Genomic DNA, 24,277 nt, shown 5'->3' on the forward strand with positions numbered 1-24,277 from the left:
TACTTTTAATGTTTAACTCAATAATTTACTTAAAAAAGAACAGCTTATTAGAAACAAAAAAAAGAAAAAGAGAGACTAAATTACTTAAAAACTTGATAAAATAGTCAATTATAAAAGATAAAACTATGGTTTATAAAACAACTAAATACTAATTAATTATCATAAATACCTCTAGCTTTTGGGGTTCCATTTCCATATACCTCAACCATGTACTTTGCGAGGGTTTCTTGGAGGCGAGCCAAAAATGAGAGATTGAATCTAAGCTGTTGATATAAAACCATGAGAAAAATCCAATGGTGGATAAGAAGTCCAAGTCATCTGTCCATGTCAAAATGATTTCCCTCTCATACCAAACCCAACAATTTGGCGCCATTTTACAGCTGTCATAACTGAAATTTCCTTCTTGTCACAAGTTAAGTTTGATTCAAGGGGGAGGAAGGAATTGCACTGGACACAAGGTTGTTTTCAAATCAAATGAACCTTAGACAATATGACTATCAGGATTTAGTTATAGCTATACGAGCATTTTATTAGTGCAGGGTTTGTTAAGAAAAGATGCCACGTGTGGCTAGTAGCGAGAATATAGGAAGTTATCTTCATATATAAGATCTGTAACAGAATTGGAGAAGGATAATAATGAACATAATGAATGAATGTTGAGCTGAATTCGTGGAATTCTGCTTCTATCTCTCTTCTTCTTCCATTTGCTCACTAACCTGTAAACACCATGAATGGAACTTGGCTACCAACCATTTCCATCACCAAGGCACCTCTGGATGTTATCCAGATTGGTTCCAGTCAATCAGACACGCACATTTCTCCTTTTATTTTCATTTTTAAAATCTCTAAGCAGTTAGGAGGAGGAGGAGAAGTCGAGTCTACTGATGGGTTTGCTACTACCACTGTTGCTTCACTTGTTCGTGCAAAAGATGACAGTGGTTTTGTTAAATGGTATTTACTTGCGTTCCCCCCCTCCACTTTTTTTTGGGGGGTTTTCTTATTTTGTGCTATTAATTTGAGTTTGGAGATTTTCAAGAAAAGTAGCTATAATTTGTTTGATTTTTTTTTTAAATCTGGGTTTTCCTATTTTTGTGTTCTTGAATTGATTTTGGGGTTTAAAATTATGGGTTCTTTGATTTTTTTGAAGAAATTGCGTAACCCGGTTGATTTTTGAACAAACTCTGTTTCTAGGTGTTTCTAGTTTTGTGTTCTCGACTTGATTTTAGGGTTTTCAATCATGGTTCTTTGAATTTTTTAAGAAAGAGGGAACTCGGTTGTAGAAATTAAGGAATCAATGAAGTAATTCATTTTTTTTGTTTTTTTGAATTGATACATGCAGTGAAGAGTGCAAGAAGGATATGCCAGTGGCTTTATAAGTTTCCAAGGCCGTAGTCTTGATGCTAAAATCAAGATGAATTCTGGTTAGTTCAGTTCCTTAATGTAGTCTTAATAATAAGAGGCACTAATTTTGTTCTGCTATCTGATTAATCAACTGATTGTTTGTTATGATTTGGGGATTGTGAATTAGTGATTTGGTTCGTAGGAAGACAGCAACCTTGACAGAGCCGAAAGCGAAGAAAGAGGAGAAGGGAAAGGATCAAAATGCACTGAAACGACCTCCCATTACTTTCTTTCTCCTCATGTAATGCAATGAAACGAAAATGCACTGAAACGACCTCTCATTACTTTCTTTCTCCTCATGCAATGCCCTTTGTTGCTTGTTTATGTGGTGTAATATAGTGTGATGATAATGTGTGAATATGGGGAGGGGGGTTTGTATTGATATGTGTTGTTCTTTAATTAGGGGTGATCTTAGGAAAGAGTATAAGGAAGGCAACCCGCACTCTAAGGATGTTAAGAAGATAAATGAAACGTAATAGTTTTGTCATTTTCAATTTTATTATGTTGTTCATGTTGATATACTAATAATTATAATGGTTGATCTTAGGAAAGAGTACAGTAATGCTAATGCTGCATTTGATGAAATTCAGGTTGCAAGGGAAGGTGGTGAGAGATGGAAATAAATGACCGATGAAGTGAGTGTTGGTTTATCTCTCTCTGTTTTTTTTTAAATCATTGGTGGACACTTATAAGCTATTGAATGATGAGAGTGGTCTGTAACTGTTATGTTTTGATTTCGATTTGTTTCAGGAGAAGAAGCCTTATATGGATAAGGCTGCTGAGCTTAAGGCAGGGTATGCTGAAAATAAGGATGTGAGTTCATAATATCTCCTCAATTTATTGATTTAATGAGAATGTTGTCATGAGATTTAGAACCTTCAAGCTTAATCCTTTAATGAGTTTCGGCATTGTGCCTGAAATCTGATACGTTTAAAATCTCCAGAAAGTTGTTTGCCCTGTTGTTTAAAATCCTTGAGAGAAACCCACTAAGCTGATTTGATTTGAGCTCCACTGAGGATATTACATCTGGCAATTTGATCTTTAAAATATCAAACTTCAATTGGTTATGTGACAGCTTGAGCTTTTGCAAATTAGACATGTTGGTGAAGAAACCACTAATGTTATCCATTAGAAAGTTATCAGATAGGTCTCAAGAGCTCAAAGAATCTGGTCTTGTAAATTTTGAAAGGTTTTCTTTGAGTTTACAGTTAGCTAGATGAACACCTGAAAGTTCTTTATCTTTGATCCAATCAAGAACTGACCCTAAACTGAGGTTGTTGTAAGTCAGGTCTTTTGATAATAGACGAGGAAGACCCCTACCTTGAATAACTGGCAAAGGATTTGAGAGTTTATTTCTGGATAAGTTAAGGTGCCACAGGTTTTGTAAGTTTGAAATGGATGAAAGAATTTGACCTATAAGACCATTAGAACTCAAAGAAGTGTAAGAGATTCTTGATCTGCAGCTTCTCAACCCTTCTCCTCTCTCTTTTTCGATTGGGTTTTGGGCTTGCTTTTGTGAGACATCTCGTTGCTGGTGTGGCTTTGTTTTCTCTGATTCGCAGGTCATTCATTCCTGGATTGGTGCACTGTAATGATTGCCCATAAAAAGGGCTTCAATTTGGCAAGTTGTTCATATTATAATTTGTGTTGAGGGAAGTGTTGATTGAGTGTCCTATTCATCTGGGACCGGTTTCCTAGGGCCTGGCCATTCCATCTTCTCTGTGGGTTGGTGGCTAGGTATGGTCTTCATGCAGCCAGGTTTGGTAAAGCCTTATTTTTAGTTTCATTTGATTTGCTTTTTTTATTTATTTCCCGCACCCCCTTACCACTCCATTTCACTTCGTTTTAGGATGGGCTGCCATGTTTGCTTTGGCTATCATAACTGCCCTGATTAGCTTCTTTCCCATCGTGTCAAGTTGTCTAATTTTTTTATTTAAGAGAGTAACGAATGGTTAGTTGTTTTTCCCCCCTGAAAAGCGTGGTTGTGTGCTCTCTCGGTTTCTTTCTTGCATTTGTTTTTTGGTTGTTTTCTCTAAGCTGTTCTTGGCTTTGGTTCTTTTTTTTCTTTTTTTTTCTCTTGGCAACATCTGTTCATTGTTAATTTTTTATTTCAATTGTGAGGATGGCTGTGAAAATTGGTTTTGCTAATCTTTGTTGAATGTTTTTGGGCGGTGGCTGTATCGGTTGTTTTGATCTATTTGCTCTGTATCCATTTTGGCTTTTGGTTATTTTTTGCTCTTGCAATCCCTATTTGGTGTTTTTTCTTTGGGTTTTTTATTGTTTTGATAGGTTAACCAGAAGATTTGGCATCTTATACGTTGGTTTTTTTGGTTTTGGGTTTTGTTTGCCATGTGGGGCCTGTTCTCCTGCGTTTCCAGCTTTGTTGGGTGAGCTCATGTGGTTTTATTTTACTGGTAAGGCCAACCATTGAGGTCCTTTTCAGCTCTTTTTTTTTTCCTTTAAAAATTAGTGCATTCATGAGTTGTTTTATGTTGTTTTATGATGTTGTTTCTTTGTGGATGTTCTAGACTTCAAGTTTGTTGCTCTTGGTTGTGGCTGGCTGGGTGCTGAAAAAATTTACTTCTTTAGTTGTTTTTGTGTTCATAAGTAGCTTCATGTTGCGTGTTGATGCATGTTTAAAGATTTTTACTTTAATTGTGGCTACTTGAATGCTAATAAGGTTTCCTAGAAAATTTTGATTATGCTTTAAAGATGATTCACTAGATGTTCAACACTTCCAAGGCTACATGTTTCATAAAGGATGATGCACAAAGGAGTAAAAAGAATTCATTGGTTGCTAAATGTTTAGGATTTGGTTTTTTGAAAATTAGTTGTGCTGACTTTTCTTTGGTATAGTGTTGTTTTCTTTTCTTTTGTTCTACTCTTCTTTCCTCTTCCCTCACCTTTGTTTTCTAATTTTTATTGTGGAACATCTATCACTTGCCCTATTGTTTTGATGTCAACTCTGCTAGGATCACGCTCATTCTCTCCTCAATCAGCTTCTTGGTCTTCTTTCAAGGATCTGACGGTACATCTCACTTTTTTTCTTTCGCTTACACATGTTCTTAGCTTCTCATAGTTGTTACTTTAAGTACCCCCCTCCTTTACTCAATCTTTATCCATCTTTCTTTTAAGTTTGCTTCTACATAGTTGTCTCCTTTACTCAATCCTTATCCATCTTTCTTTTAAGTTTGCTTCTACATAGTTGTTATGCTCCCAACCTCCATTTTTACTCCGGAAGCAGTTCCTTTTGTGTTTTTTTTGCTGCTGCAGTTGTTTTCTCTTATACATTGTGCTTGCACTCTTTTACCCTTTTTGTTTTTTGTCCAACATTTCGTTTCATTTCGCTGGCTCAGCATCCTATTCATCACTAGATTTGTGACTTTGCAAGGTGCTGTTTATGTTGGTGCTCTGTTAGCGATCTCGGCCCTATAATCAGGTTTTTAAGAGGCCTTTATTCTTCTTAGTCTCAAGGAATGCATCAAATGTATGGAAGATTAATATTCTAAAATATTTTTTTTAGTTTGTGTTAATCTACTCAACACGTGGATAATTGCCTACTTAGCTACAAAATGAAATAATCTTAATAAGTATCTATAAAGATATATAATGTACAAAAATTGAAGCTAGCTATAGAGAAGTAAGACTCATAGAATTATATATATGTTGAATGCCACTTAGGATACATGTGGACCGTATTCAAATTCAAAGTTATACTAAAATTGCTAAATTATACTCATCTGCAGAAAGATTGTTAAAGGAAAAAAAGATACAACCTTATATATATTCATAGCAACCTTATAAGCAGTCGACATAGACTTTGTAATTGAAGATTAAATCAATCCTATCACTACTTATCTAAGTTAACATTTGATTTTAAAAAAAAAAAAAAAACTTGTACTTGTATTGGTTGGAGTTAGATAATATATTAGCAAAATATAATTTATTAATTTATATTTTATATAAACTGGAGCCAAGTTTGCCTTTTTCTTTTTCTTTTTTTAAATCTTGGGGTCAACTAAAGAGTGTTTTTAGCTTTAATTGTATTTGCTACTAAAAAATGATTGGTTAGCAATCTCACTAATAATCTTATTGGTTGGTTAAAATTGGTTACTACATGTAGGCAAGAAACGATTAGGCAATTTTTTGGTTATAATTTTTAAATTATTGATTTAATGGTTATAATTTTTAAATATTAACAAATCATCATTAAATTCCTATGTATATGATGAATGCCTCTATTTGATGTGAGTTTTATCAATTGGTTAATCTTAAGATTTATAATGGTTTGTTTAAAGTATCATAATTGTATATAAAGTTGATGATTTTAAAATAAATAATATTAGAGTAATGATTGAAAGAATGCAACAATTTTCTATATAACATTGAAAGAATGCAACAATCTGATAGATGTGGACATTGATAGACAATGCAATTGTATCTTATTATCTTCAGATTGCTATTGATTTTATCATTGATAATGGCATTATTAATATTATCATTGATAATAATGGCATGTGATAGTGTCCGTCAAAATAGTCTAAACATTCGTAGACTATCACATGTCATTATTAATATTTTTTTTTTAGTTTAACGTGGGTGTCCGGGTCAGCTTGCGCGCACCTCGACTAATCCCACGGGCCCTGAAGTTAACGACCATGTAAACCTCTAGTGGCCATCATATGAGCAACCACAGGGCTCGAACCTGAGACCACAGAGGAAGCAAACCTCTTAATCTCAAGCTCTTACCATTGAGCTACCATCTAGATGATTCGATTATTAATATTACAATAACCAGTGATGGTTATTGATATTATCATTGATCACAAGTATACATTTTGTTAACATAATAATAAAAAGATAATTAGATATTATGATTGATTTGGTTACTTAAGAATGTTGGGATATGAGAAAGAAACCATTCTTTAAGAATGAAGTCTAATTATTGCTGCTTTCATTAATTTGAATACTTTAATTGGTTCTCTCTCCTCTCTGCATACTACAAAGTAACGGAATAAAATTAAAATACCAACTTACCTATCCACGTGCACCACGTATATAGATTGATGGGATATGAGAGATCTTGGGCCACTCAGAGCCATTCTCCTTTCTACAATTTTCTTTAAGATGTGGACATCCCCTCAAAATCCGCAATGTCTTTAATTTGGAGAGGCGTTGAATGGCTGTTGAGCTTGGCAGATACTTGAGATTCTTACAGTTCGTTATCGTAAGAAAATGAAGAGAAGAGAGGTTGGCCAACCATTCTGGCAATGCTTCCTCAAACTCCTCTCCATTGAAATCATATATAGACAATGCATTGAGGGCAGTGAGGTGTTGAAGTTGGTGTGGTACACTCTTCAGTTTATCCCATCCATCTATCCTTAGGGATTTGAGGGACCCACTCAAGTTGAGGTGTTGGATTGAGTTTAAAACTCCTGCAGGAAAAGCCTCCATCTCCTTTGAGAAACCACCGATGCTCAATTCCTCCAGTTGGGTGAGGCCGCCTAACCAATCATCCTCTGGGAAATCACTCAAACTGGGACACGTGGTGATTTCTAAATAAACAAGAGAAGGCAATTGTCGTAAACCATGCCAATCAAAACTGATGAGCTTATCACAACCTCTAATCCATAATCTTCGAAGCGAAGACAATTCCTGTAAATCACTGATATGGATAAGCTCTCCGCAATCATTTATTCTTAAATCCTCTAGAGATGCGCAACATTGTAGTCCGCTTGGAAGAGCTCCCAATTTACATCCCTTAATAAACAATTCCTTCAAAGAACATTTCAATTCTCGGAAATCACCAGGAATTGAGATCAACTCAGAGCACCAAGATATATCCAATTTCACCAGAGCTGTGCAGCGTTGTACGCTTGGAATGGATGCCAGCTTTGGACACCTCCATATCCTTAAAATCTGAAGAGACGTGAAGCCATGAAACTCACCAGACAAATATCTCAGCTCCTCACAATCGCTAATTTCAAATTTTACAAGAGATGAAAGACGACATATCGGAATGCTTTCCAACTTTCCACACTTCTCAATGCTCAACTTTTCAAGACAAGGAAATACTGCAACAACTTCTCCACCTGGTACCATCCATTCTTCAAGACCATCCATTTTGGACAAAGTGAGTTCTTTTAGTGCTGGAAACAGTACAGCTGTACTGCCACTGCTGCTATAGAACTCATTGCCTATACATTTCACATTAGGCATTCCACTCATCTCTAGAATCTTAAGGCGAGGAAGACATCCAAGTGTTGGGAGTTGTCTGTTCTTGCTGCAGTCTTTCAATCTCAGCTCCATCAGATTATGGAGTAGAATTGTAGACATCCATGATGAGAAATTTTCACCTCCATAACCCTCAATTGTCAAGCTTCTTATGTTTGGGTGAGGCTGCAGGCCTTCCAGCACATCCTCGCTATTGACACCGCTGTTACCTTCATCATCACTCCATTCAAGCACCAATTTGTTCATTCTTTTTTGACGCAGTTTTGCCTTCTCAGCTTCTTCTCTGTCTCTAACTTCCTCAAGCTTGCATATCTTCAATGCTCCTCTTAGTTCATTCAAACATCCCAGCTCTTCAACCATATGATTTGGACCCACTACAAATAAAGGCAGAGTTTGAAGGCGTGTTAAGAGTCTCACCTCATCTGGCACTAGCTTTGGATCACTAAAATGGAGATGTCTCAAGCTGACTAAATTCCTCATTTTCTTGGGAAGCTTTTCTAGTGACTTGCAATCAGTGAATCTTAATGTTTCCAAATGGTAGAGCTTGGTGATGGATTCTGGCAATGCTCTGATAGCAGTATCCGAGACATCAAGATATCTCAAATGTCTCAGCTTCCAAATTGAATCAGGTAACTCTATGATATCAGACTTTTTCAATTTGAGAGTTCTCAAGCTTTTGAATTTCCAAGACCCATTGAATACATCAACCATTGAGAAAACAGTTCGCAATTTTCTAGCATCACCCACTGGAAATGCTGCCTCAACATCCCCACGAGATATGAGATTTAGATGAAGAATATGAGATGCACCATCAACAGCCGAATCCTCCTCCAGATTTAACGCTTCTGATTTTGAAACCTGCAATGCAAGATCATGCACAAGATCATGCATCTTGCAACTTGTTACGATCTCACACTCATTCCTTTCGACATCTTGGAAAAAGGAATTTGCAAGCAAGTCATTGAAACACTTGTTGCCTTCGTCTTCCATCCTCCCATTTGATGGCCTGAGAAAACCTTCAGCCATCCAAAGTTGAACCAGCTCTTCCCTTTCAATTTCAAAATCTTTAGGGAAAATGGAACAGTATGCAAAACATTTTTTCAGTGATGGCGATGACAGGTGATCAAAACTGAGTCTCAATATGCGCAAAGCTTTATCTCCATCCCGAGAATCCCAAATTCTACTGTTTAGAATTGACTTCCACTCCTGTGCCTGCTTTCCGTGAAGAGTTCCTCCCAGAACTTTAGCAAGTAATGGAATCCCTCCACATTTCTTTGCAATATCTTTTCCAATAGATTCCAAGTCTGAAGCTATTGTTTCTCGTCCACCCCTGCTCACCTTTTGCTTGATAATGGACCAACATTGATCATCTGAAAGTTGCCCTGGCTCGTGCTGACTCCCTGGAGAAGTCTTCATCGTGTCCGCTACTTCCTTAATACGCGTTGTTACAACAACAGCATTCCCATTCTTATTGTTTATTTTTAATAGTTGCTCCTTCAAATCATTCCACTTATCATGGCCTTCCCACACATCATCAAGTACAAGAAAAAATGTCTTCTTTTCCAGCTTTTCCTTAAGTGTTTTCATAACTGCATTTAGATTGCTCAACGTAGTTCCATCAACATCTTGCAACATCTCTCCTAAAATCCTCCGTTTACTAAAATCATTAGAAACACAAACCCATATTATTACATCAAAAAGCTTTTTCTCCGTCACCACTTCACAAACTTTTTTTGCTATAGTAGTCTTTCCAAGACCTGCCATCCCCACAATAGGGACAACAGACAGAACTTGTTGACCAATCGAGCCAATCAGCAATTTCATAACTTTAGAGACATCATCCTCCCTTCCTACTACAACTTCTGAGCTTTCAAGCAAGGAATCTGTCTGTCGGTCTATATCCCGGATAACTTCAGGAGCACTCTCTACATGTTGAGATGCAATTCCCAGCCCAAAGAAAGTTGCAAGTTTCTGAATCTCATCCAGGGCTTCATTGATCTTCTGAACTTTCCGACCCATATTCAGACGGAATGCGGCAGGGTTGTGGGATGAAAAAAAGTCACGTACCTTTCCCTTCTTTTGGTCTTTTCGGAGAATCTCATAAGCAAACTCGTCTAGAACATCTTCAGCATTGTAAGCTGCACCTTGTAGCTTCTCCAGCCAAAGCTTCGCAGACTTGTCTGTTACTGGCCTTCTGGCTGCATCTTGGAGCACAGCTTGGATCATGGTCAAAGACTCTTCGAGCTTTAGCAGCTGTCCCTCCAATCCCCAGGCAAGTCCGATCCCTTCAGCAGCTATGGAAATGACCCTTTTCAAAGTCTCCTCCATGGCAAACGTAAGAAAACGCTCTGCTGCCATATTCTCTTGTTTTCTTTGGGAAATCAAATAAGAAAGATTGAGGAAAGGAGAGATATGAATGGTCTGAAAGTTGTGAACGTCTTGGAATGATGAGATGCGTTCAACTTGAAAGCAGAGGGTCCCTCCCTCACTGTACTAATTGATTGATGGCAGTTGGCAGTTGGCAGCATCTTCCACGAACCACTGCTGTCAAACTTGGCATGCTGAAGCCAAGACAAGGACCCTGCCTTCTTATCTTGTGCGTCCAAATCCATCTAGGCCTGTAGACAACTTGAAAGCAGAGGGTCCCTCCCTCTCCCTATATTCTGTTGACACGCACAATGAATCTAAGAAAGTAGTGTCAGTACATAGATTTCGGTTGTGTATGAAATTAGGATTGAAACTATATTTTTAAAATTTTCGAATTTTTTTATTTAAAATTAATTTTTTATATATTTTTATATGGTTTTAATATATTAATATTAAAAATAATTTTTAAAAATAAAAAAAAATATTTTAAATCATATCCGGTCCCATATTTCCATAATCTGTTATCCGGACGGTTGTTTTCTAGGATTTTACTTTTTGAATTTCCCCTCTAAAATTTGGAATTTTCTGCTGTTTTTTTTTAATTTCATGTAAATATTGACGATGCAATGGATGCTATTTTTTCTGCTTTATAAATTTGTTGAGCCATTTATTATTATTATTATTATTGATTTAATAACTAAAAAGTCCTTGTAATTTAATGTTACAACTTTATCACCAAATTATGAAAAACAAAATCCCCTAATTTCTCTCTTTTTTTCATAACTCATCTTCATCTTCTCTTCTTCTATATTCTCCCCTCTAATTCCTAGCCTCCAAGCCATAGTAGAAAAAGAAATTTCAGAAAGTCCAGTCAACCCTATGGAACCCAAAAATTTTAACAATAAAAACTTGTTGTATATCATTTTTATTTTATTTTTACATAAAAAGGTTAAATAAATTAGAAATAAATGATAATAAAAATAAATAGGTCTTTATATATTTCTTTTCCAATAAAAAGTTAATAAATAAAATGAAATATTTAAGATATTTTATTATAAATATAATGTTTCATGAATAAAAATTAACCAATAAAATAATAACATGTTGCATTTTCCAAAGATATGAGTACTCCTATAAATCTTGGAAAAAAGAGGGTCTCACTTTAGATATAGAGAGGAATATAATTCTTTTGGGGATAAAATCTTTTCCTTAAAACAAGCTATTTAAGCAATAAATCTCTCTTGAAAACTCTATTTGATTAAGGCTAAATGTTCAATAAAAAAATTTTAATAGCACTTTGAAGACAAATCAAAATATTCCTCAAAATATTAAATCATCAAATTTCACTTGGCAACATGCGTCTAAATTCATATTTTTGTAAATCACAAATCTTAGTTTAATTTCATAAATAAATCAAATCACTATAAATCAAATTTTAAAAAAGAATAAGATAATTATTTTATATTTTATAAAAATATTTTATAAAAAAATTGTATTCTATCATAAATTTTAATAAAATTAAATATTTATACACATATTCTTACTTAATCTTCAATACTCAAATTTATGTTTACAAATCCTTACAAGGAAGTTTAATAAAAAAAATTCTCAATCAAATCTATATTTAAAAACCCCAATTCATCCACTTCGCTCTTGGAAAAAAAAGAGGAAAAAAGGAGACACAAAGACGGAAAAAAAAGGAGGGGGGAGAAAGAATGAAAAACCAAGAGAGAGGAAGAAGAAAAAAATAGAGGAAAAGACACGTAGTTGGGCTGGGTTCGGCCCAGCCCATGCATTTGGGCCGGGTCTGGCCCATTTCAAAAAACAATTAAAGAAAAAAAATATTTTTCAGTATTTATAATTTCCCCGTGTGTATTGTTTTACACTGTTTTGTTTAATCTCAGTCTGTTTTTTTTTTTCATTTCTAAAAAATACGAATCCGGTATTAAAATACCTGGTTTTCGTCAAAACTTCCAAAAATACAAAAAAAAAATTAAAAAGAGAAAAATATTTTTGTGCATTCGGCCAAGTGTCTCAAAGCTAAAAAATTATATTGTGTTTTTCATACACCAAAAAACAATGTTTTAGCATGTATTTTGGTTTTAATAACCAATTTATTAAAGTCAATAGAACATTGGTCAAAATAACAAAAACAAAAAAAAATTATTTTGTGTTGTTTTAGTATCAGGGATTATGAATTTATACGTAAAATGTATTCCCAATATTAAAAAGATATTTTCTTTTGACAATATAGAACAGTTAGGTTTTTACCCATTAAGATAAAAACCTCTTTACCGAGGAGGACTTTTCTTAAATCTTAGACAGACAGGACCAATAATTAGAAACCTCAACAAGACCTTAGATTTTATCAGACAATAAAACAATGCAGCTTACCTTAGGTAGAGCGTATTTGGGGTGCTAATACCTTCCCTTTACACAATCAGTCTTCGTATTTCATCTCTGAGACCAGTTAGGGTTCCTAGTGACCAGAATAATAGGTGGCGATTCCCATTCAAATTTTCCACTAATAAGAGACAAGAATTCCTTATCTCTCCACATTTACCAGATAGACCCGATACAAGTTTCCTTGAGGGTGAACGATCGTCGCGACGCCACACACATGCAACATAAAAAAAAATAGAAAAAAGTGACTAAAAAACAAAGAGCAAAACAAATTTATAGACTACCACTCAGGATTTTGAAGACCTGAAATATATATTGGTGAAACGGTGTATCGTAGCTAGGTAAATTGATCTGCTATTCTTTCTGCTTCATAATCTTTTTAACCCTTACTCTGTAGGAACACATTTGTTTTGTTATGCTCCAACTGCTCTAAGTACTTTAGGATGATTAATATAATTTATAGATATTAATTTGAAAAACAGAAATTTATGGAAAAACAATGTTTTTATTTTTGTATTAAAAATTGTTTTTAAAATCATTTTATTTGAAAAACCACGCTTCTTCTAATAAAAAAAGAAATATTTTTATTAAAAAAAATATATAAATAAAGAATGAAAGTTTTGATTAAAGAGATATATATTTTCCCTTTTAATTTAAATAATTAAAAATTCTTGAGTACTTATTTAAATCACCAATTTTTTTATTTATTAAAACAACTATGTTGCTAATTAAAAAAAAAAATATATATATATGTTTTTGTCAAAACAAATAATAAATAATAAAAGAGAATTTTGACTTTTTTATGTAAAATTAATTTATCAATTTTTTTACAAATACTTATTTTAATTATCTTAAAATTAAATACCAATAAATTTCCAAAAAAGACATCGTGACGCAATAACAGAGGAAAAAGACATCGTGAAGCTGTGACTGCGTGGAAAGCTTGAAGATAGAGAGGAAGTCGCAGTAAATAACCTGTTCTTATATTGCCTTGCCCTGTACCTGCCAATACATACACATATACATACACTACTGTGTGGAAAAGCAAAGATTCTACATTGCTTCCCTTAGTGGATGACATCTTTTCTCTTTTCTTCCCTTCCCTTCCCTTCCCTTGTATCCACTCCCTGTCTAATGTTATTTTTTAAAAAAAAACAACAAATTTGTAAGTCTTCTTCCAAAGTCAGTCTTTCTTTCTTTCTTTATTTGATGCAGCGAGTTGTTAAAGAGATGATTTAAAAAAACAAACATATTTAATTGCATTTCCTAATCTTACGTACAGTCTTCTGCCAAGTCTTTCTTTATATAAACATATATTTGAGTTCAAGTATTCTATTGGCCGGCCGGTTGCTTTCTAGAACTCTACTTTTTCAATCAATGTGATGAGATTTGTCATGTGATTTAGTATTAGTGGAGTATGAAGTCATACACTCACTACTTGTTCAAAGGCCCTCAATTATATTTCTCAAATGGGAAAAAAAAATTACCAGTTAACATCGTGATTTTGATGGCTCGTCCCAGAAGAACTAAAGTAGACTCTTCACCCTTTTCATTACATGATAACAATTCACTGTATCCATGAAAAGGACATTTTATTTTTCAGCTAACTTCCTAGCCATATATCAATCAAGCATGCATAACACCATGGCTTTCATTTTATATATTTCACCATATTCTGAACTTGATTTGCAGCATCAACTAAATTTATTGATCATATTGACAACATTCCATGGAACGTTAAACCGACGCCATCATATGTCCGGAAGGCTTGAAGGAAATGTGTTCAGGAAAAGGAAACGAAAATAACAGAGAATAGCATTGGTAGTAAATCTTCGGTCTTCGAGAACGACATCAAAAGGATAGAAAATAGATGTGGAAACAGAAAAGTCTGCTAGGTCTGGCAGACAAGAGAGCTAGAGATCTGTGCATCCGATGTGATCACCCCCATCGTCACCCTAAACATTAATTGGATTAATTATTGATCCATGTTTATTTGAACTTATTTGATTTCATATAAAAAACACTCATGGTGACTGCGTTTTCCTGAATCACATGAACTAACCCCTGTTTTTAGCTAGGTTCTCTTTGCCAATGGACTTTTCTTCGAGTCTTGTGCTAATACATAGGTAGCACCGTAGCACCGCACCCAGATGTGCCTGACCATATTAATTATTTCGTTCTCCTTTCCTATGCACCAGTCCTTAACCTCATTATCCATTTCCATATGCTTAACATAGGATGATTATACTTGTTTAATTTATCTATCTCAAATGTCACGAGATAGCCTTGAAAAACTTTAGAATAAGTAAGAGGGATTCACAAAACCTACGTATAGCTACGTACATCACCAATATGAGCAACACGAAATCCCTTACCATCTCCAACCTGAAGTTGATCGTTAAACAGGCCTCGGGATTGGTCATGCCGGCCTAGTCAGGAGTGATATAATGAGCCGCTGCAGTGTCGAAGAAGCACTGGATATGAGATCTAGACCTAGAAGGAGCCGGTGAGTGAGAAATAACGTGAGCAGCCAGGTGAACATAACGTTGCGGGCAGTTTTAACCATAGTGATTCCAGTCATTGCATAACTAGCAACAGGTATTCTTATTTCCCGAAGCATTAGTCTGCTGATCACCACCATTATTGTTACGTGATATTACAAAGTTAGAAGAGTAGAAGCTCTGCCGATTGTTACTGTTCCAGGAACGACAACCTCTTCCCTTGCCACGGTTTCTTCCACTTTACCCACGATTATTATTACAAGTATCATCAAATCCTTGTTATCAGCTACTGAGATTAGCATTTGGAGGCAACAACATCATTTTCCATAACCAATAAGATTATAAGAAAATCTTTCATTGCTCGAATGGAGAAATTTATATCAATAACAATCTAGCACGAAGGATTCTAATCATCCAGCCAATCGACCAACGTCCAAACCTTCCTTAACATGCTCGCATGGCTGGAAATTCATGCTTATTGAAGCAAATCGTATTGAAACTTACATTTATAGAGCACGAAGTATGTTTTTTTAACTTACCAGAAAAAATGTTTTTTATTTTTTATTTTTTTTACTTTGGTTCTTTGGATATTATTATATAATTTGTTGCGTTTAAGAAAAATTACAATAGTAATTCTTAGAACTCAAACATTTAAGACAAAAAATTTACCTGCTACATTAGTTTATTACAATAGAAATAATAGCAATAATCCTCATCTGGTTCCACTACATGGTAATATTCGATGGCAATTTCAATTGCGTGGTGTCCCTTTCTTTACTACAGACTTGGATTTGAAAGTTCGGTTTGAGAGCCAAGCCTATCCACAGCATGGGTTCAAGAGTATTTTTGGACTCTAGCGTCCTAAAAAAATGATAAAAAAAAAAATAGTGTAAAAATTTACAAAAAAAACATAATTTCAGGACTTTTTAAATACGGTATTTAATAATAAGGAAAAAAAATCTACATTCAAATTCTAATTATAACATTATTAGTATTATTAAAAAGATATCAACAAAATAAATTTAATAACATTAACATCACTAATAATGATTAGAATGGATCACACAAGAGATATAAAAGTAAGTGAGCTCTGATATTTTTAGACAGCTCATGTGATTCATTTTATTTATTTTTTATGATATTTTTTATTTTTTTATTAAGATATTTTTAATAATACTAAGAGAGTATCATTAAAATTTTAATGTGTCTATGTGGTCTTCTTTCTTTATTTCCTTTCTTCTCTCGACTCTCTTCTAATTAAATAATGTATCTTTCAGATGTTACAATTTAAAAGGGTGTGGATGACATTTACAACTTGCAAACCACACATGTCACACATGACTCTCTATGCTATTTTTTAAGATATTTATTTTATATATATATATATATATTACACCGCTAGAAACCAAAAAAACTAAGGGGTTAAATGAAAAAAATTCAATGCATCAGCAAACCCAAGCGGCTAGCACGCATCCTGGAGGCTAGAGCTAGCATCAGTTGGGGACCTCTGAGGCCTATTTCGTATTGGATGGTTATCTTAGGGTCAACACGCAGCCCTTCGACGTTGATTTGGGCTACGCAAAGACAAGTCTAGCATCTGCTTTAAGATCCTTCCACATGGAACTTTGCACTCAGCCTGAGGGTTTTTTTTTTTTTTTTTTAATCAAATGACTGAAATGAGCATTCATCTTTGTTGGGTTATCTAAACAACTGACTTGAATGGTTGTCATTAGCAATAGCAATTTCCAGCTAAATCTTTTCACACTTTCCAACTCATTTTCATTGCTTATTGTTTTGAAATAAAAGAAACAAAAATAACAGGGATAAAGATAACATGTTTTCTTGTTTTCTATGTTTTGAAAAACAAAAATTTACATCCTTTTGTCATTCTCAAGCTGAAACTATTTAATACATGTTAACAAGAAAAGGAAAAATTCAAAAGAAGATTATATAACTATAATTATAAATAAAACTAATATGATATAACGCTTTTCACGATGTGTTGATGCTTAATTTAGTAAAATAAAATAAAATTTTATTAACTTAAAATATTTGAAACTTTGGGGACCAATTTTTAAACAGGAACAAAAAATCCAGCCTCTTTTTCTTTTTTCATTATATAAAAGGTGCATTTTTAAGTATTTTGGTCCTTAAAGTTTTTTATTTAATTTTATCCTTCAACAAAGAATTTTTATTAAAAAAAATTATTTCATCATTCAATATTTGTTTGATTTTGAATTCATCTTTGTATTTTTTTTATCATATAACTAAATTTTTAAAAACAATCCATGACAGGTTTATTTTTTTATGTGAATATATGATAAGAAAATAGAGATTTCTTAAAAAAAAAGTAAAAAGAAAAAATTAAAAGAAAAAAATAAAAAAAATAAAATAAAAACGATAACATATTGAATTGACTTGAGTTTTATAACTTAATTCGTTAAACTTGCATCTCGGATCATTGATGAATCATGAGTTTGGCAAACTAAATTGTGTTAATTTGATTAGATCTAATATATTATTGTTTTATTGTTTTTTTTAAAAAAAATTATCTTAATAGTTTTTATATCAATAAAATCATGGTCTAACTTACAACATAGCTAGGTAATACCCTAGCCATACACCTATTTAACATGACAATTTATTTTACTTATTTTAATAAAAACAACTTTTATTAACATTTAACACGAACCTATGCATTTAAAGTTCAAATCAAGGGAACCATCTAGGTGGTGGCTCAGTGGTAAGAGCTTGGGACAAAGAGATTTGCTATCTCTGTGGTCTCAGGTTCGAGCCCTGTGGTTGCTCATATGATGGCTACTAGAGGCTTACATGGTCGTTAACTTCAGGGCCCGTGAGATTAGTTGAGGTGCACGCAAGCTGGCCTGGATACCCACATTAAATTAAAAAAAAAAAGTTCAAATCAAGGCTTTCATTGGGTTAAAAGACATTTTTTTCTACTATAGCCCAGCCTAAAGGAGCTAGTGAACATTTTGAAAAACTCCTTCCGTCTCATCTTGGATTTGTGGATACATGTTTAAGTGTTGTATGTTATGTTTTTAATTGTTTTTAAAAAGTATATTTAAAAAAAAACATCAAATTATTATTTTTTAATATTGTTTTTATAAATTTAATATACTAATGTAAAAAAATAATTTTCATGTATTTTTTAGAGAAAATATTTTTAAAAAGCACCATGCATAAAGATAGTAATGGATATTCGTGAGTTGAGTTTCTTAATTTCCTTACTCTACTCATTATTTATCAGATAAAAAATTTAAATATCCACAAACTATTAATCAGGTTATGAATATATAATGAGTATCTATTATTATTTATTAATCAATAAAATATATATATATATGTGTGTGTGTGTGTGTTTCATGTCAATATCAAGGTATATATATATATTATATTGTATTAAAAAAATCTAGATATTCTATAAATATATTTATATAATATAAATATATATTTCAGGTTAAGTTAAGAGGATTTTGAGTTAATATTTTTATTATCTATCAGGTGTAAAAAAATTCCTACCTTTTAACATCGAGTCAGGTAAATATTTATTATATTCAAATTAAATTATCATCGCAGTACGAAACTAGCAGTAAGTATTTGTGTAAGATTCTGGTATAATTCATCTTTTTCAAAAATAAAAAGCAGCGAAAACATGTTTTTCTTGCTATTAATTTTTGGATTGTATCGCGGTTCGAATGATGAAAACAACAAGGTCCACCAAACCTAAATTCCTCGGGCCACACACAGACCTGCATTTCTAGCAACCAAGAGGGATAATAAGTAAAAAAACTGAAAAATTAATTAAACCAATAAAATAGAAAAAATCAAATCGTGAAAAAAACCGATTAAAATTTTAAAAAAACCAACCGGTTTGGTTTCAGTTTTATAAGCCTGAAACTGAAAAAACCGGAAAAAACAAGCCAAACCAGAAAAAAACCGAGTCAAACCGAAAAACCGAGCCAAAACCAAAAAACCAAGCCAAACTGGAAAAAACCGAGCCAATTTTTTTTTTAAAAAAAACCGAAACCGGTTCAAACCGACTGATTTCGGTTCAGTTTGTTTTTTAAGACAAAAATCAAACCGAACCGAAAATAATCACCCCTGCTAGCAACTCTCATTCTCTCTGGTTTCTTTTTTCTCAGGTTGTAAACCGAGCATATAAACCTCGGGTTTCTGGATGGAAAATAGTGTATCTTATGTGTGGTCTCCAAGGCTTTCAGTAATTTACTCGATGAATGATTACCTCGTAACAGATTTGATACTTGTTCAAAAACATAAGTTTTTAGGTGAAAAAAATACTATTAGGAGTGACAACAAGTATTTATTAATTCGGTTTCTACTATATACTTGCTCTATTTTTTATATGGATATTATTTATTATACAACATAAATAAAAATTATATATATTAAAGGTATATATATATATGTATTAAATAATAAAATTATTAATATTATACATATATTATGCAACATGAAATAAAAAATTAATATATATGTATATCATGCCAGTACTATATATATATATATATATATATATATATATATATATATATACACACACACACACACACACAATAGTAGGGGGGGCCAAATTAGAGGGGGCAAAGAAAAAATTTTAGTTATTTTTATTAAAATTATAAATATTTATAAGGGAGAGGTATTTTCTTGCAAGGGCCCAGCCCCTCCCACCCCCTCCCTCCGCCAATATATATATATATATATATATATATATATATATATTGAATTAAAAAAATACATACATACATTATAGTAACACAATTTCTTTTGTCCCATGAACACCTGTTTGAGAGGCGGTTACTTTTGACTTTGAGTTTTTGAGAAAAGTATTATTGTTTTTTTAAAATATTAAATTATTTTTTTAATATTTTTTAATAATTTTAATATATTGATGTTAAAAATAAAAATATATTTTAATATTTTTTTAAAAAAAACAAATAGTTTTGAAAAACAATTTTGACGACATTACGAAACATACACTGAATATAAACCCCAGCTGCATGCCGGTCTTATTATTATTAATAATAAATAAATAAACAAATAAAAGGAAGAAATGAAAGATGAAAAAAATATTGTTTTCTGTTTTTAATAAACAAATTTTTTTTTTTTTTGTTTTCTTTTTTCCTTAAAAAGAAAATAATAAAAAAATCACTTTCTTTTGTGAACCAAATATCTAGGGATGAACTTCCCAAAAATGCTAATGAGAGGACCAGAATCAATTTGTGGGCCGATTCAACAAATCTCTTGTAAACCACTTAGCAGCAGCATCATGGCGATGATATCTACAAAATCACTACTGCAAGTACCATCACCTACCTGTCTTTCCTCTGCAAAATATGGCCAATTTCTCTCAGTAACAACCACCCCTACTTTCTCTCCCAAAAGAACACCCCTTACTCTTATCACTACCCGCAGTGCTAAGAAACCCTCACGTCTCATCATGGGGGCCTCTGCATCCAGTTTCTCAGCAGACATAGGTGGAGTCCTAAGTGATGTTAGCATTTTTACCACTGCTGGTCAACCTGTCATGTTTAAGGATCTCTGGGACCAAAACGAGGTTTTAATAGTTTCTCTTAATCTAATGTTGCAACTGTGTGTAACAGTTTACTTTTAATGTTTAACTCAATAATTTGTTGGTTAACTATGTAGGGAATTGCTGTTGTTGCCCTTTTGAGACACTTTGGATGTCCTTGCTGGTTAGTCATGTAATGATGTTTCCTTGTCTTGAAAAAATGTTTACTTGTTTTTAACATATTTATTTGTTGTGCTTGGTTTTTGATCATGATGATAAAGTTGGGAACTTGCTTCCTCATTAAAGGAATCGAAAGAAAAATTCGATTCATCCGGGGTCAAGCTAATTGCAATTGGTGTCGGTACTCCTAATAAAGCTCGTTTGCTGGCTGAAAGGGTATGTAGTGGTTCTTGAATTATCCATCTTGTTTTATTTATGGTGACAAGCTGGAATATTGATAGTTTGGCAGCCATCAATCATTAAGCTGGTGACATTTTATTAAATAAAGATTGAAAATTATTATAATGGATCCTTGGACACTTCTTGCTTTGCTTTCTTTCTCTAACAAGTTAAGTTTAAGGTGAGCGGCTCAATTTAGGGTGGTGCTGTTTTGTTTCGTGTTTTTTTCGTGCAACAGTTGCAAAAATCGTAACACAGAAAAGGAAAAGGAAACCTGAGCATGCGCGGACATATTTATAAACCTGCCTTCAATTCAATAATCGTTCTTTTCTGTTTTTTTTTTCTTTATATGTTGTAGTGCCTGGCTATTGGTATCACTTGTGTGTTTTTGTGTGTTACATCCAATCCATATAGTAAGAACCTCAATTTGTAAAGTTTCCATTCGTGAACTTTTGTCTTTTGATTTGGCTTGTTGCTTTCTGCTCTAAATTTTGCAGTAAAGCATCTTCTGTAACCATCTTTCCTAAGGTTTTGAGATGCTTGCTTTTCTGCATTACTGTACCATATATATATATCGTCAATGAGCAATTATTTAATACAACAGGAGATACTCCTTCTCCCTCACATATTAATGGGGTTCGCAGTTTGTGATTATGGTGGGTCCCACTTGCATGTGAGAGGCTGTTAGTATACTGCCGGAGTGTTGAATAATTTCCATCATCGACCTTTTTTTCAGGAAATTCCAAGCCATCACTGCATTTCTTTCTTTTGTTTTTTTTGTAACCCATGGGCTGTTTTTCTTTGGGACATTGCTTGTAACTGATCAATGTCTTGTTGATGTTGCATGATCAGTTACCATTTCCAATGGATTGCCTTTATGCTGATCCTGAGCGCAAGGTAATAATACATATTCAAGTCTTACATCCACTTGTACTTCTTAGTTTACTATGGCAGGCACTGAAAGACGTACTGTATTTTAGGCTTATGATGTCTTGGGCTTATACTATGGTCTTGGACGTACATTCTTCAATCCGGCTAGTGTAAGCTTCCTTTTTTATGCTTTCTGTAGAAGTCTGCTTGGAGCATGTCTATTTGCAACAGGCATCATTTTTCATGTTTTTGTTACAGGCTAAGGTTTTTTCAAGATTTGATGCTCTGCGAAAAGCTGTGAAAAACTACACCATCGAAGCCACCCCAGATGATAGAAGTGGTGTACTGCAACAGGTTTGATTTATTCCTGTCTGCTATCCAGTGATGAAGAATTTTTATCTATAGATTACCTGTAGGTCTTGTCATTGGTCTTCCCTTGATAGAGTTGCAAGCAAGCCAACCCAATCAGTACTGTCAAGCTGTTGGTGTTCAAGCTTGCTTGGTTCAGAGTAGAGTAATGTATTCTCTAAGTTCCTAAAGTTTTACTGTGATCAACCATCCCTCCATAATTCTTAAGGTTGCTTGTTGGCCCTTACAGTTTAATAAGTAGTGAAGCTTATACTCCTTTTGTGTTCCACTATCGCTGCTAAAATATCTTTTGATTATTTGGTTCAAGAAACAGGAAGATGAAGTTTTACAAAGGACTCGTAAAAGAATTGTCAACCTTAAAAATACAGGTCTCCAAATCCAATCAGAAACTCAGGAAGCTTGACCTTGGTTCATTTAAACATGTAATCAGAAAAATCAAGTAGCAATATAGACATGCTGCAAAGCTATTTGCCAATCCCAGTACTGTGCTGTTTATGAATAGTTCATCTGCAAAACTATCTCCCCTTGCTATCATTCAATCAAGTTCTGTTTTGTTTTTCTCAGGGAGGAATGTTTGTTTTCAAAGGGAAGCAGTTACTGTATGCCAGGAAAGATGAAGGGACAGGAGATCATGCCCCGTTAGATGATATCTTTGAGATTTGCTGCAAAGTTCCTGTTGCATGAAGGTTCACCGCGTAGTAAGTATCAATATTTCACTGGTTAGTTGCCTGCTTTTTATCTGCTGCCTTGTAATAGCAGCAAAATTATAATGGTTTTCAGTTTTAATGAGGAAATACTGGCATGAGCATATAATGCCTGTCAAGTATAGTTATCATAGCTCGCCTGTATATTTTATGCATATCTTGTTCAATGCAGAGATTACAGACACTTGACAGAAATTTAGTCATATAAAATAGAGCGATCATGTTTGTGTAATGTCATGCTATCATAGACAACTAATGTAATTCCCGCATTAATATATAATTACAATGATGTGATTGCGTAGTTCTTATAAATAAAGGCTGATTGACAGATGCAAAGAAGAATATTTTGAGAGGAGGGAGGAAAAGAATAACCAGAGTGAGCATTTTACTTGGAAATTCCTCGTATGTCTTAACAAAAAAAAAAAGTTAATCTATCCTCCTTTTCTTGCATGTCAATTACTACAAGTAGGGAAAAGTTGCACTTTATTCCCCGTATGTTTTGCTGTAGTGATGATCACGTTGAAGTGGAATTCAATATTTCCTAACCTATCAGATTATGAAGCTTTAGCTTCAATAACAAAGAGTCAAATATGTTATAAAGAATCTATGATATATATGGTAAATTTGCGAAATGTTATGAAAAACTTATGGCACCGAATTGACAAACAACTCCGGAAATTAACATGTCCTGAACTAGATTATGATGCATGAATTGCTTGAATCGAATTTGTTCTTGCTAGAGCTTCTCAAAGGGGGGATACAAAAGGTTTGTGTTTAAGATGACGATGTACTGTTAGAGCTGTCATCATGCATGGGACATTGTAATTATCAAGCCATGGAAAATACAATCAGCACGCCTTATAGTGGTTTATGATCAATTGAACTTTGAGATATGATTAGCATAGCACTGGTTGCTTGGACCAAGGTTTGGTATGCTCCAAGTAGTTGCTAATCTCTCCAGCTACCGATGGAAATGACTTGATCAGCTCAAGCAAAAACAAACGGTGCGATTCTATCAAGAAGGCTTCTTGTTCCAAATATCAGGGGAATCGGCTGATTGAGTTCTAGAGAGAATACTGGGGTTAAAAGGAAGAAGACGAGGTTTTCAGCCGAAGATGGTCCCTTTACCTTGGGGTTTAAAGCTTTTTATCTCCCCTTGAACCCATGTGGATCTGTTCATGTTAAGGTATGATAATTAATATGATGATAACATATGGTTTTTGACTACTTGGAGGCAAGTGCCTATAGTGATAATGAACCACTGAAAAAGCTGCTCTCATTCTGAGTTTTGTGTGGGATATGTACTGCCGATAACGAACCTTGGACCAATCCTTGGGAATTGGGATGATATGTGACCAAGAGATGTGTTCTCAATTATTCTCCTGGGTCCAATCCAACAATGGCGAGCTTTAGGCTGATTGGGCTATCAAGACCTTCAAGAGCCTAAACCGATGATGTAGGCCTTCAGGTGGTACGAG

At 33.8% G+C, this 24,277-nt stretch overlaps 2 protein-coding genes and 1 long non-coding RNA gene across 9 annotated transcripts in view; 2 read left to right on the top strand and 1 right to left on the bottom strand.

The window, feature by feature from the left end:
- LOC18104761 (putative disease resistance protein RGA3) overlaps window positions 1–10,129 on the bottom strand; it is a 32,911-nt gene extending 22,782 nt beyond the window's left edge. For 5 of the 7 annotated variants that reach the window (XR_002977831.2, XR_002977832.2, XR_002977830.2 and 2 more), the window contains exon 1: window positions 7,023–10,128. Coding sequence is in view for 2 of the 7 variants with exons in the window: in XM_052447169.1 (XP_052303129.1) it covers window positions 7,023–9,993 (2,971 nt within the window). In the remaining 5 variants the exon portion in view is untranslated. Of the gene's footprint in view, window positions 1–7,022 lie in introns of all 7 variants that reach the window. The other 2 variants (XR_002977829.2, XM_006374723.3) reach the window with 2 other exon arrangements.
- Window positions 75–4,022, top strand: LOC18104789 (uncharacterized). Its single transcript, XR_008057317.1, has 6 exons — window positions 75–951; window positions 1,340–1,421; window positions 1,529–1,873; window positions 1,992–2,036; window positions 2,152–3,159; window positions 3,691–4,022. It is a non-coding gene; the product is annotated as an uncharacterized LOC18104789 (long non-coding RNA).
- Window positions 10,130–20,114: 9,985 nt separating the features above from the next.
- On the top strand, window positions 20,115–23,100 carry LOC7497309 (thioredoxin-like protein AAED1, chloroplastic). The gene is made up of 7 exons (XM_024584401.2): window positions 20,115–20,502; window positions 20,595–20,641; window positions 20,739–20,853; window positions 21,709–21,753; window positions 21,837–21,896; window positions 21,985–22,080; window positions 22,660–23,100. The coding sequence occupies exons 1-7, from the start codon at window positions 20,125–20,127 to the stop codon at window positions 22,777–22,779; spliced, it is 861 nt and encodes a 286-aa protein (XP_024440169.1). The 5' UTR covers window positions 20,115–20,124; the 3' UTR covers window positions 22,780–23,100.
- Window positions 23,101–24,277: the final 1,177 nt, after the last annotated feature.

This window comes from Populus trichocarpa, chromosome 14 (genome assembly GCF_000002775.5).
Source record: "Populus trichocarpa isolate Nisqually-1 chromosome 14, P.trichocarpa_v4.1, whole genome shotgun sequence".
In the NCBI taxonomy this organism is placed as follows: domain Eukaryota; kingdom Viridiplantae; phylum Streptophyta; class Magnoliopsida; order Malpighiales; family Salicaceae; genus Populus; species Populus trichocarpa.

What these genes read in the sequence shown, in the direction of transcription:
- LOC7497309 (XM_024584401.2), top strand. Translation starts at nt 20,125, where the DNA reads ATGAACTTCCCAAAAATGCTAATGAGAGGACCAGAATCAATTTGTGGG. An exon ending in CTCGTTTGCTGGCTGAAAGG is followed by an intron (nt 20,854 to 21,708) that starts GTATGTAGTGGT and finishes TTGCATGATCAG; the next exon opens with TTACCATTTCCAATGGATTG. An exon ending in GAAGTGGTGTACTGCAACAG is followed by an intron (nt 22,081 to 22,659) that starts GTTTGATTTATT and finishes TGTTTTTCTCAG; the next exon opens with GGAGGAATGTTTGTTTTCAA.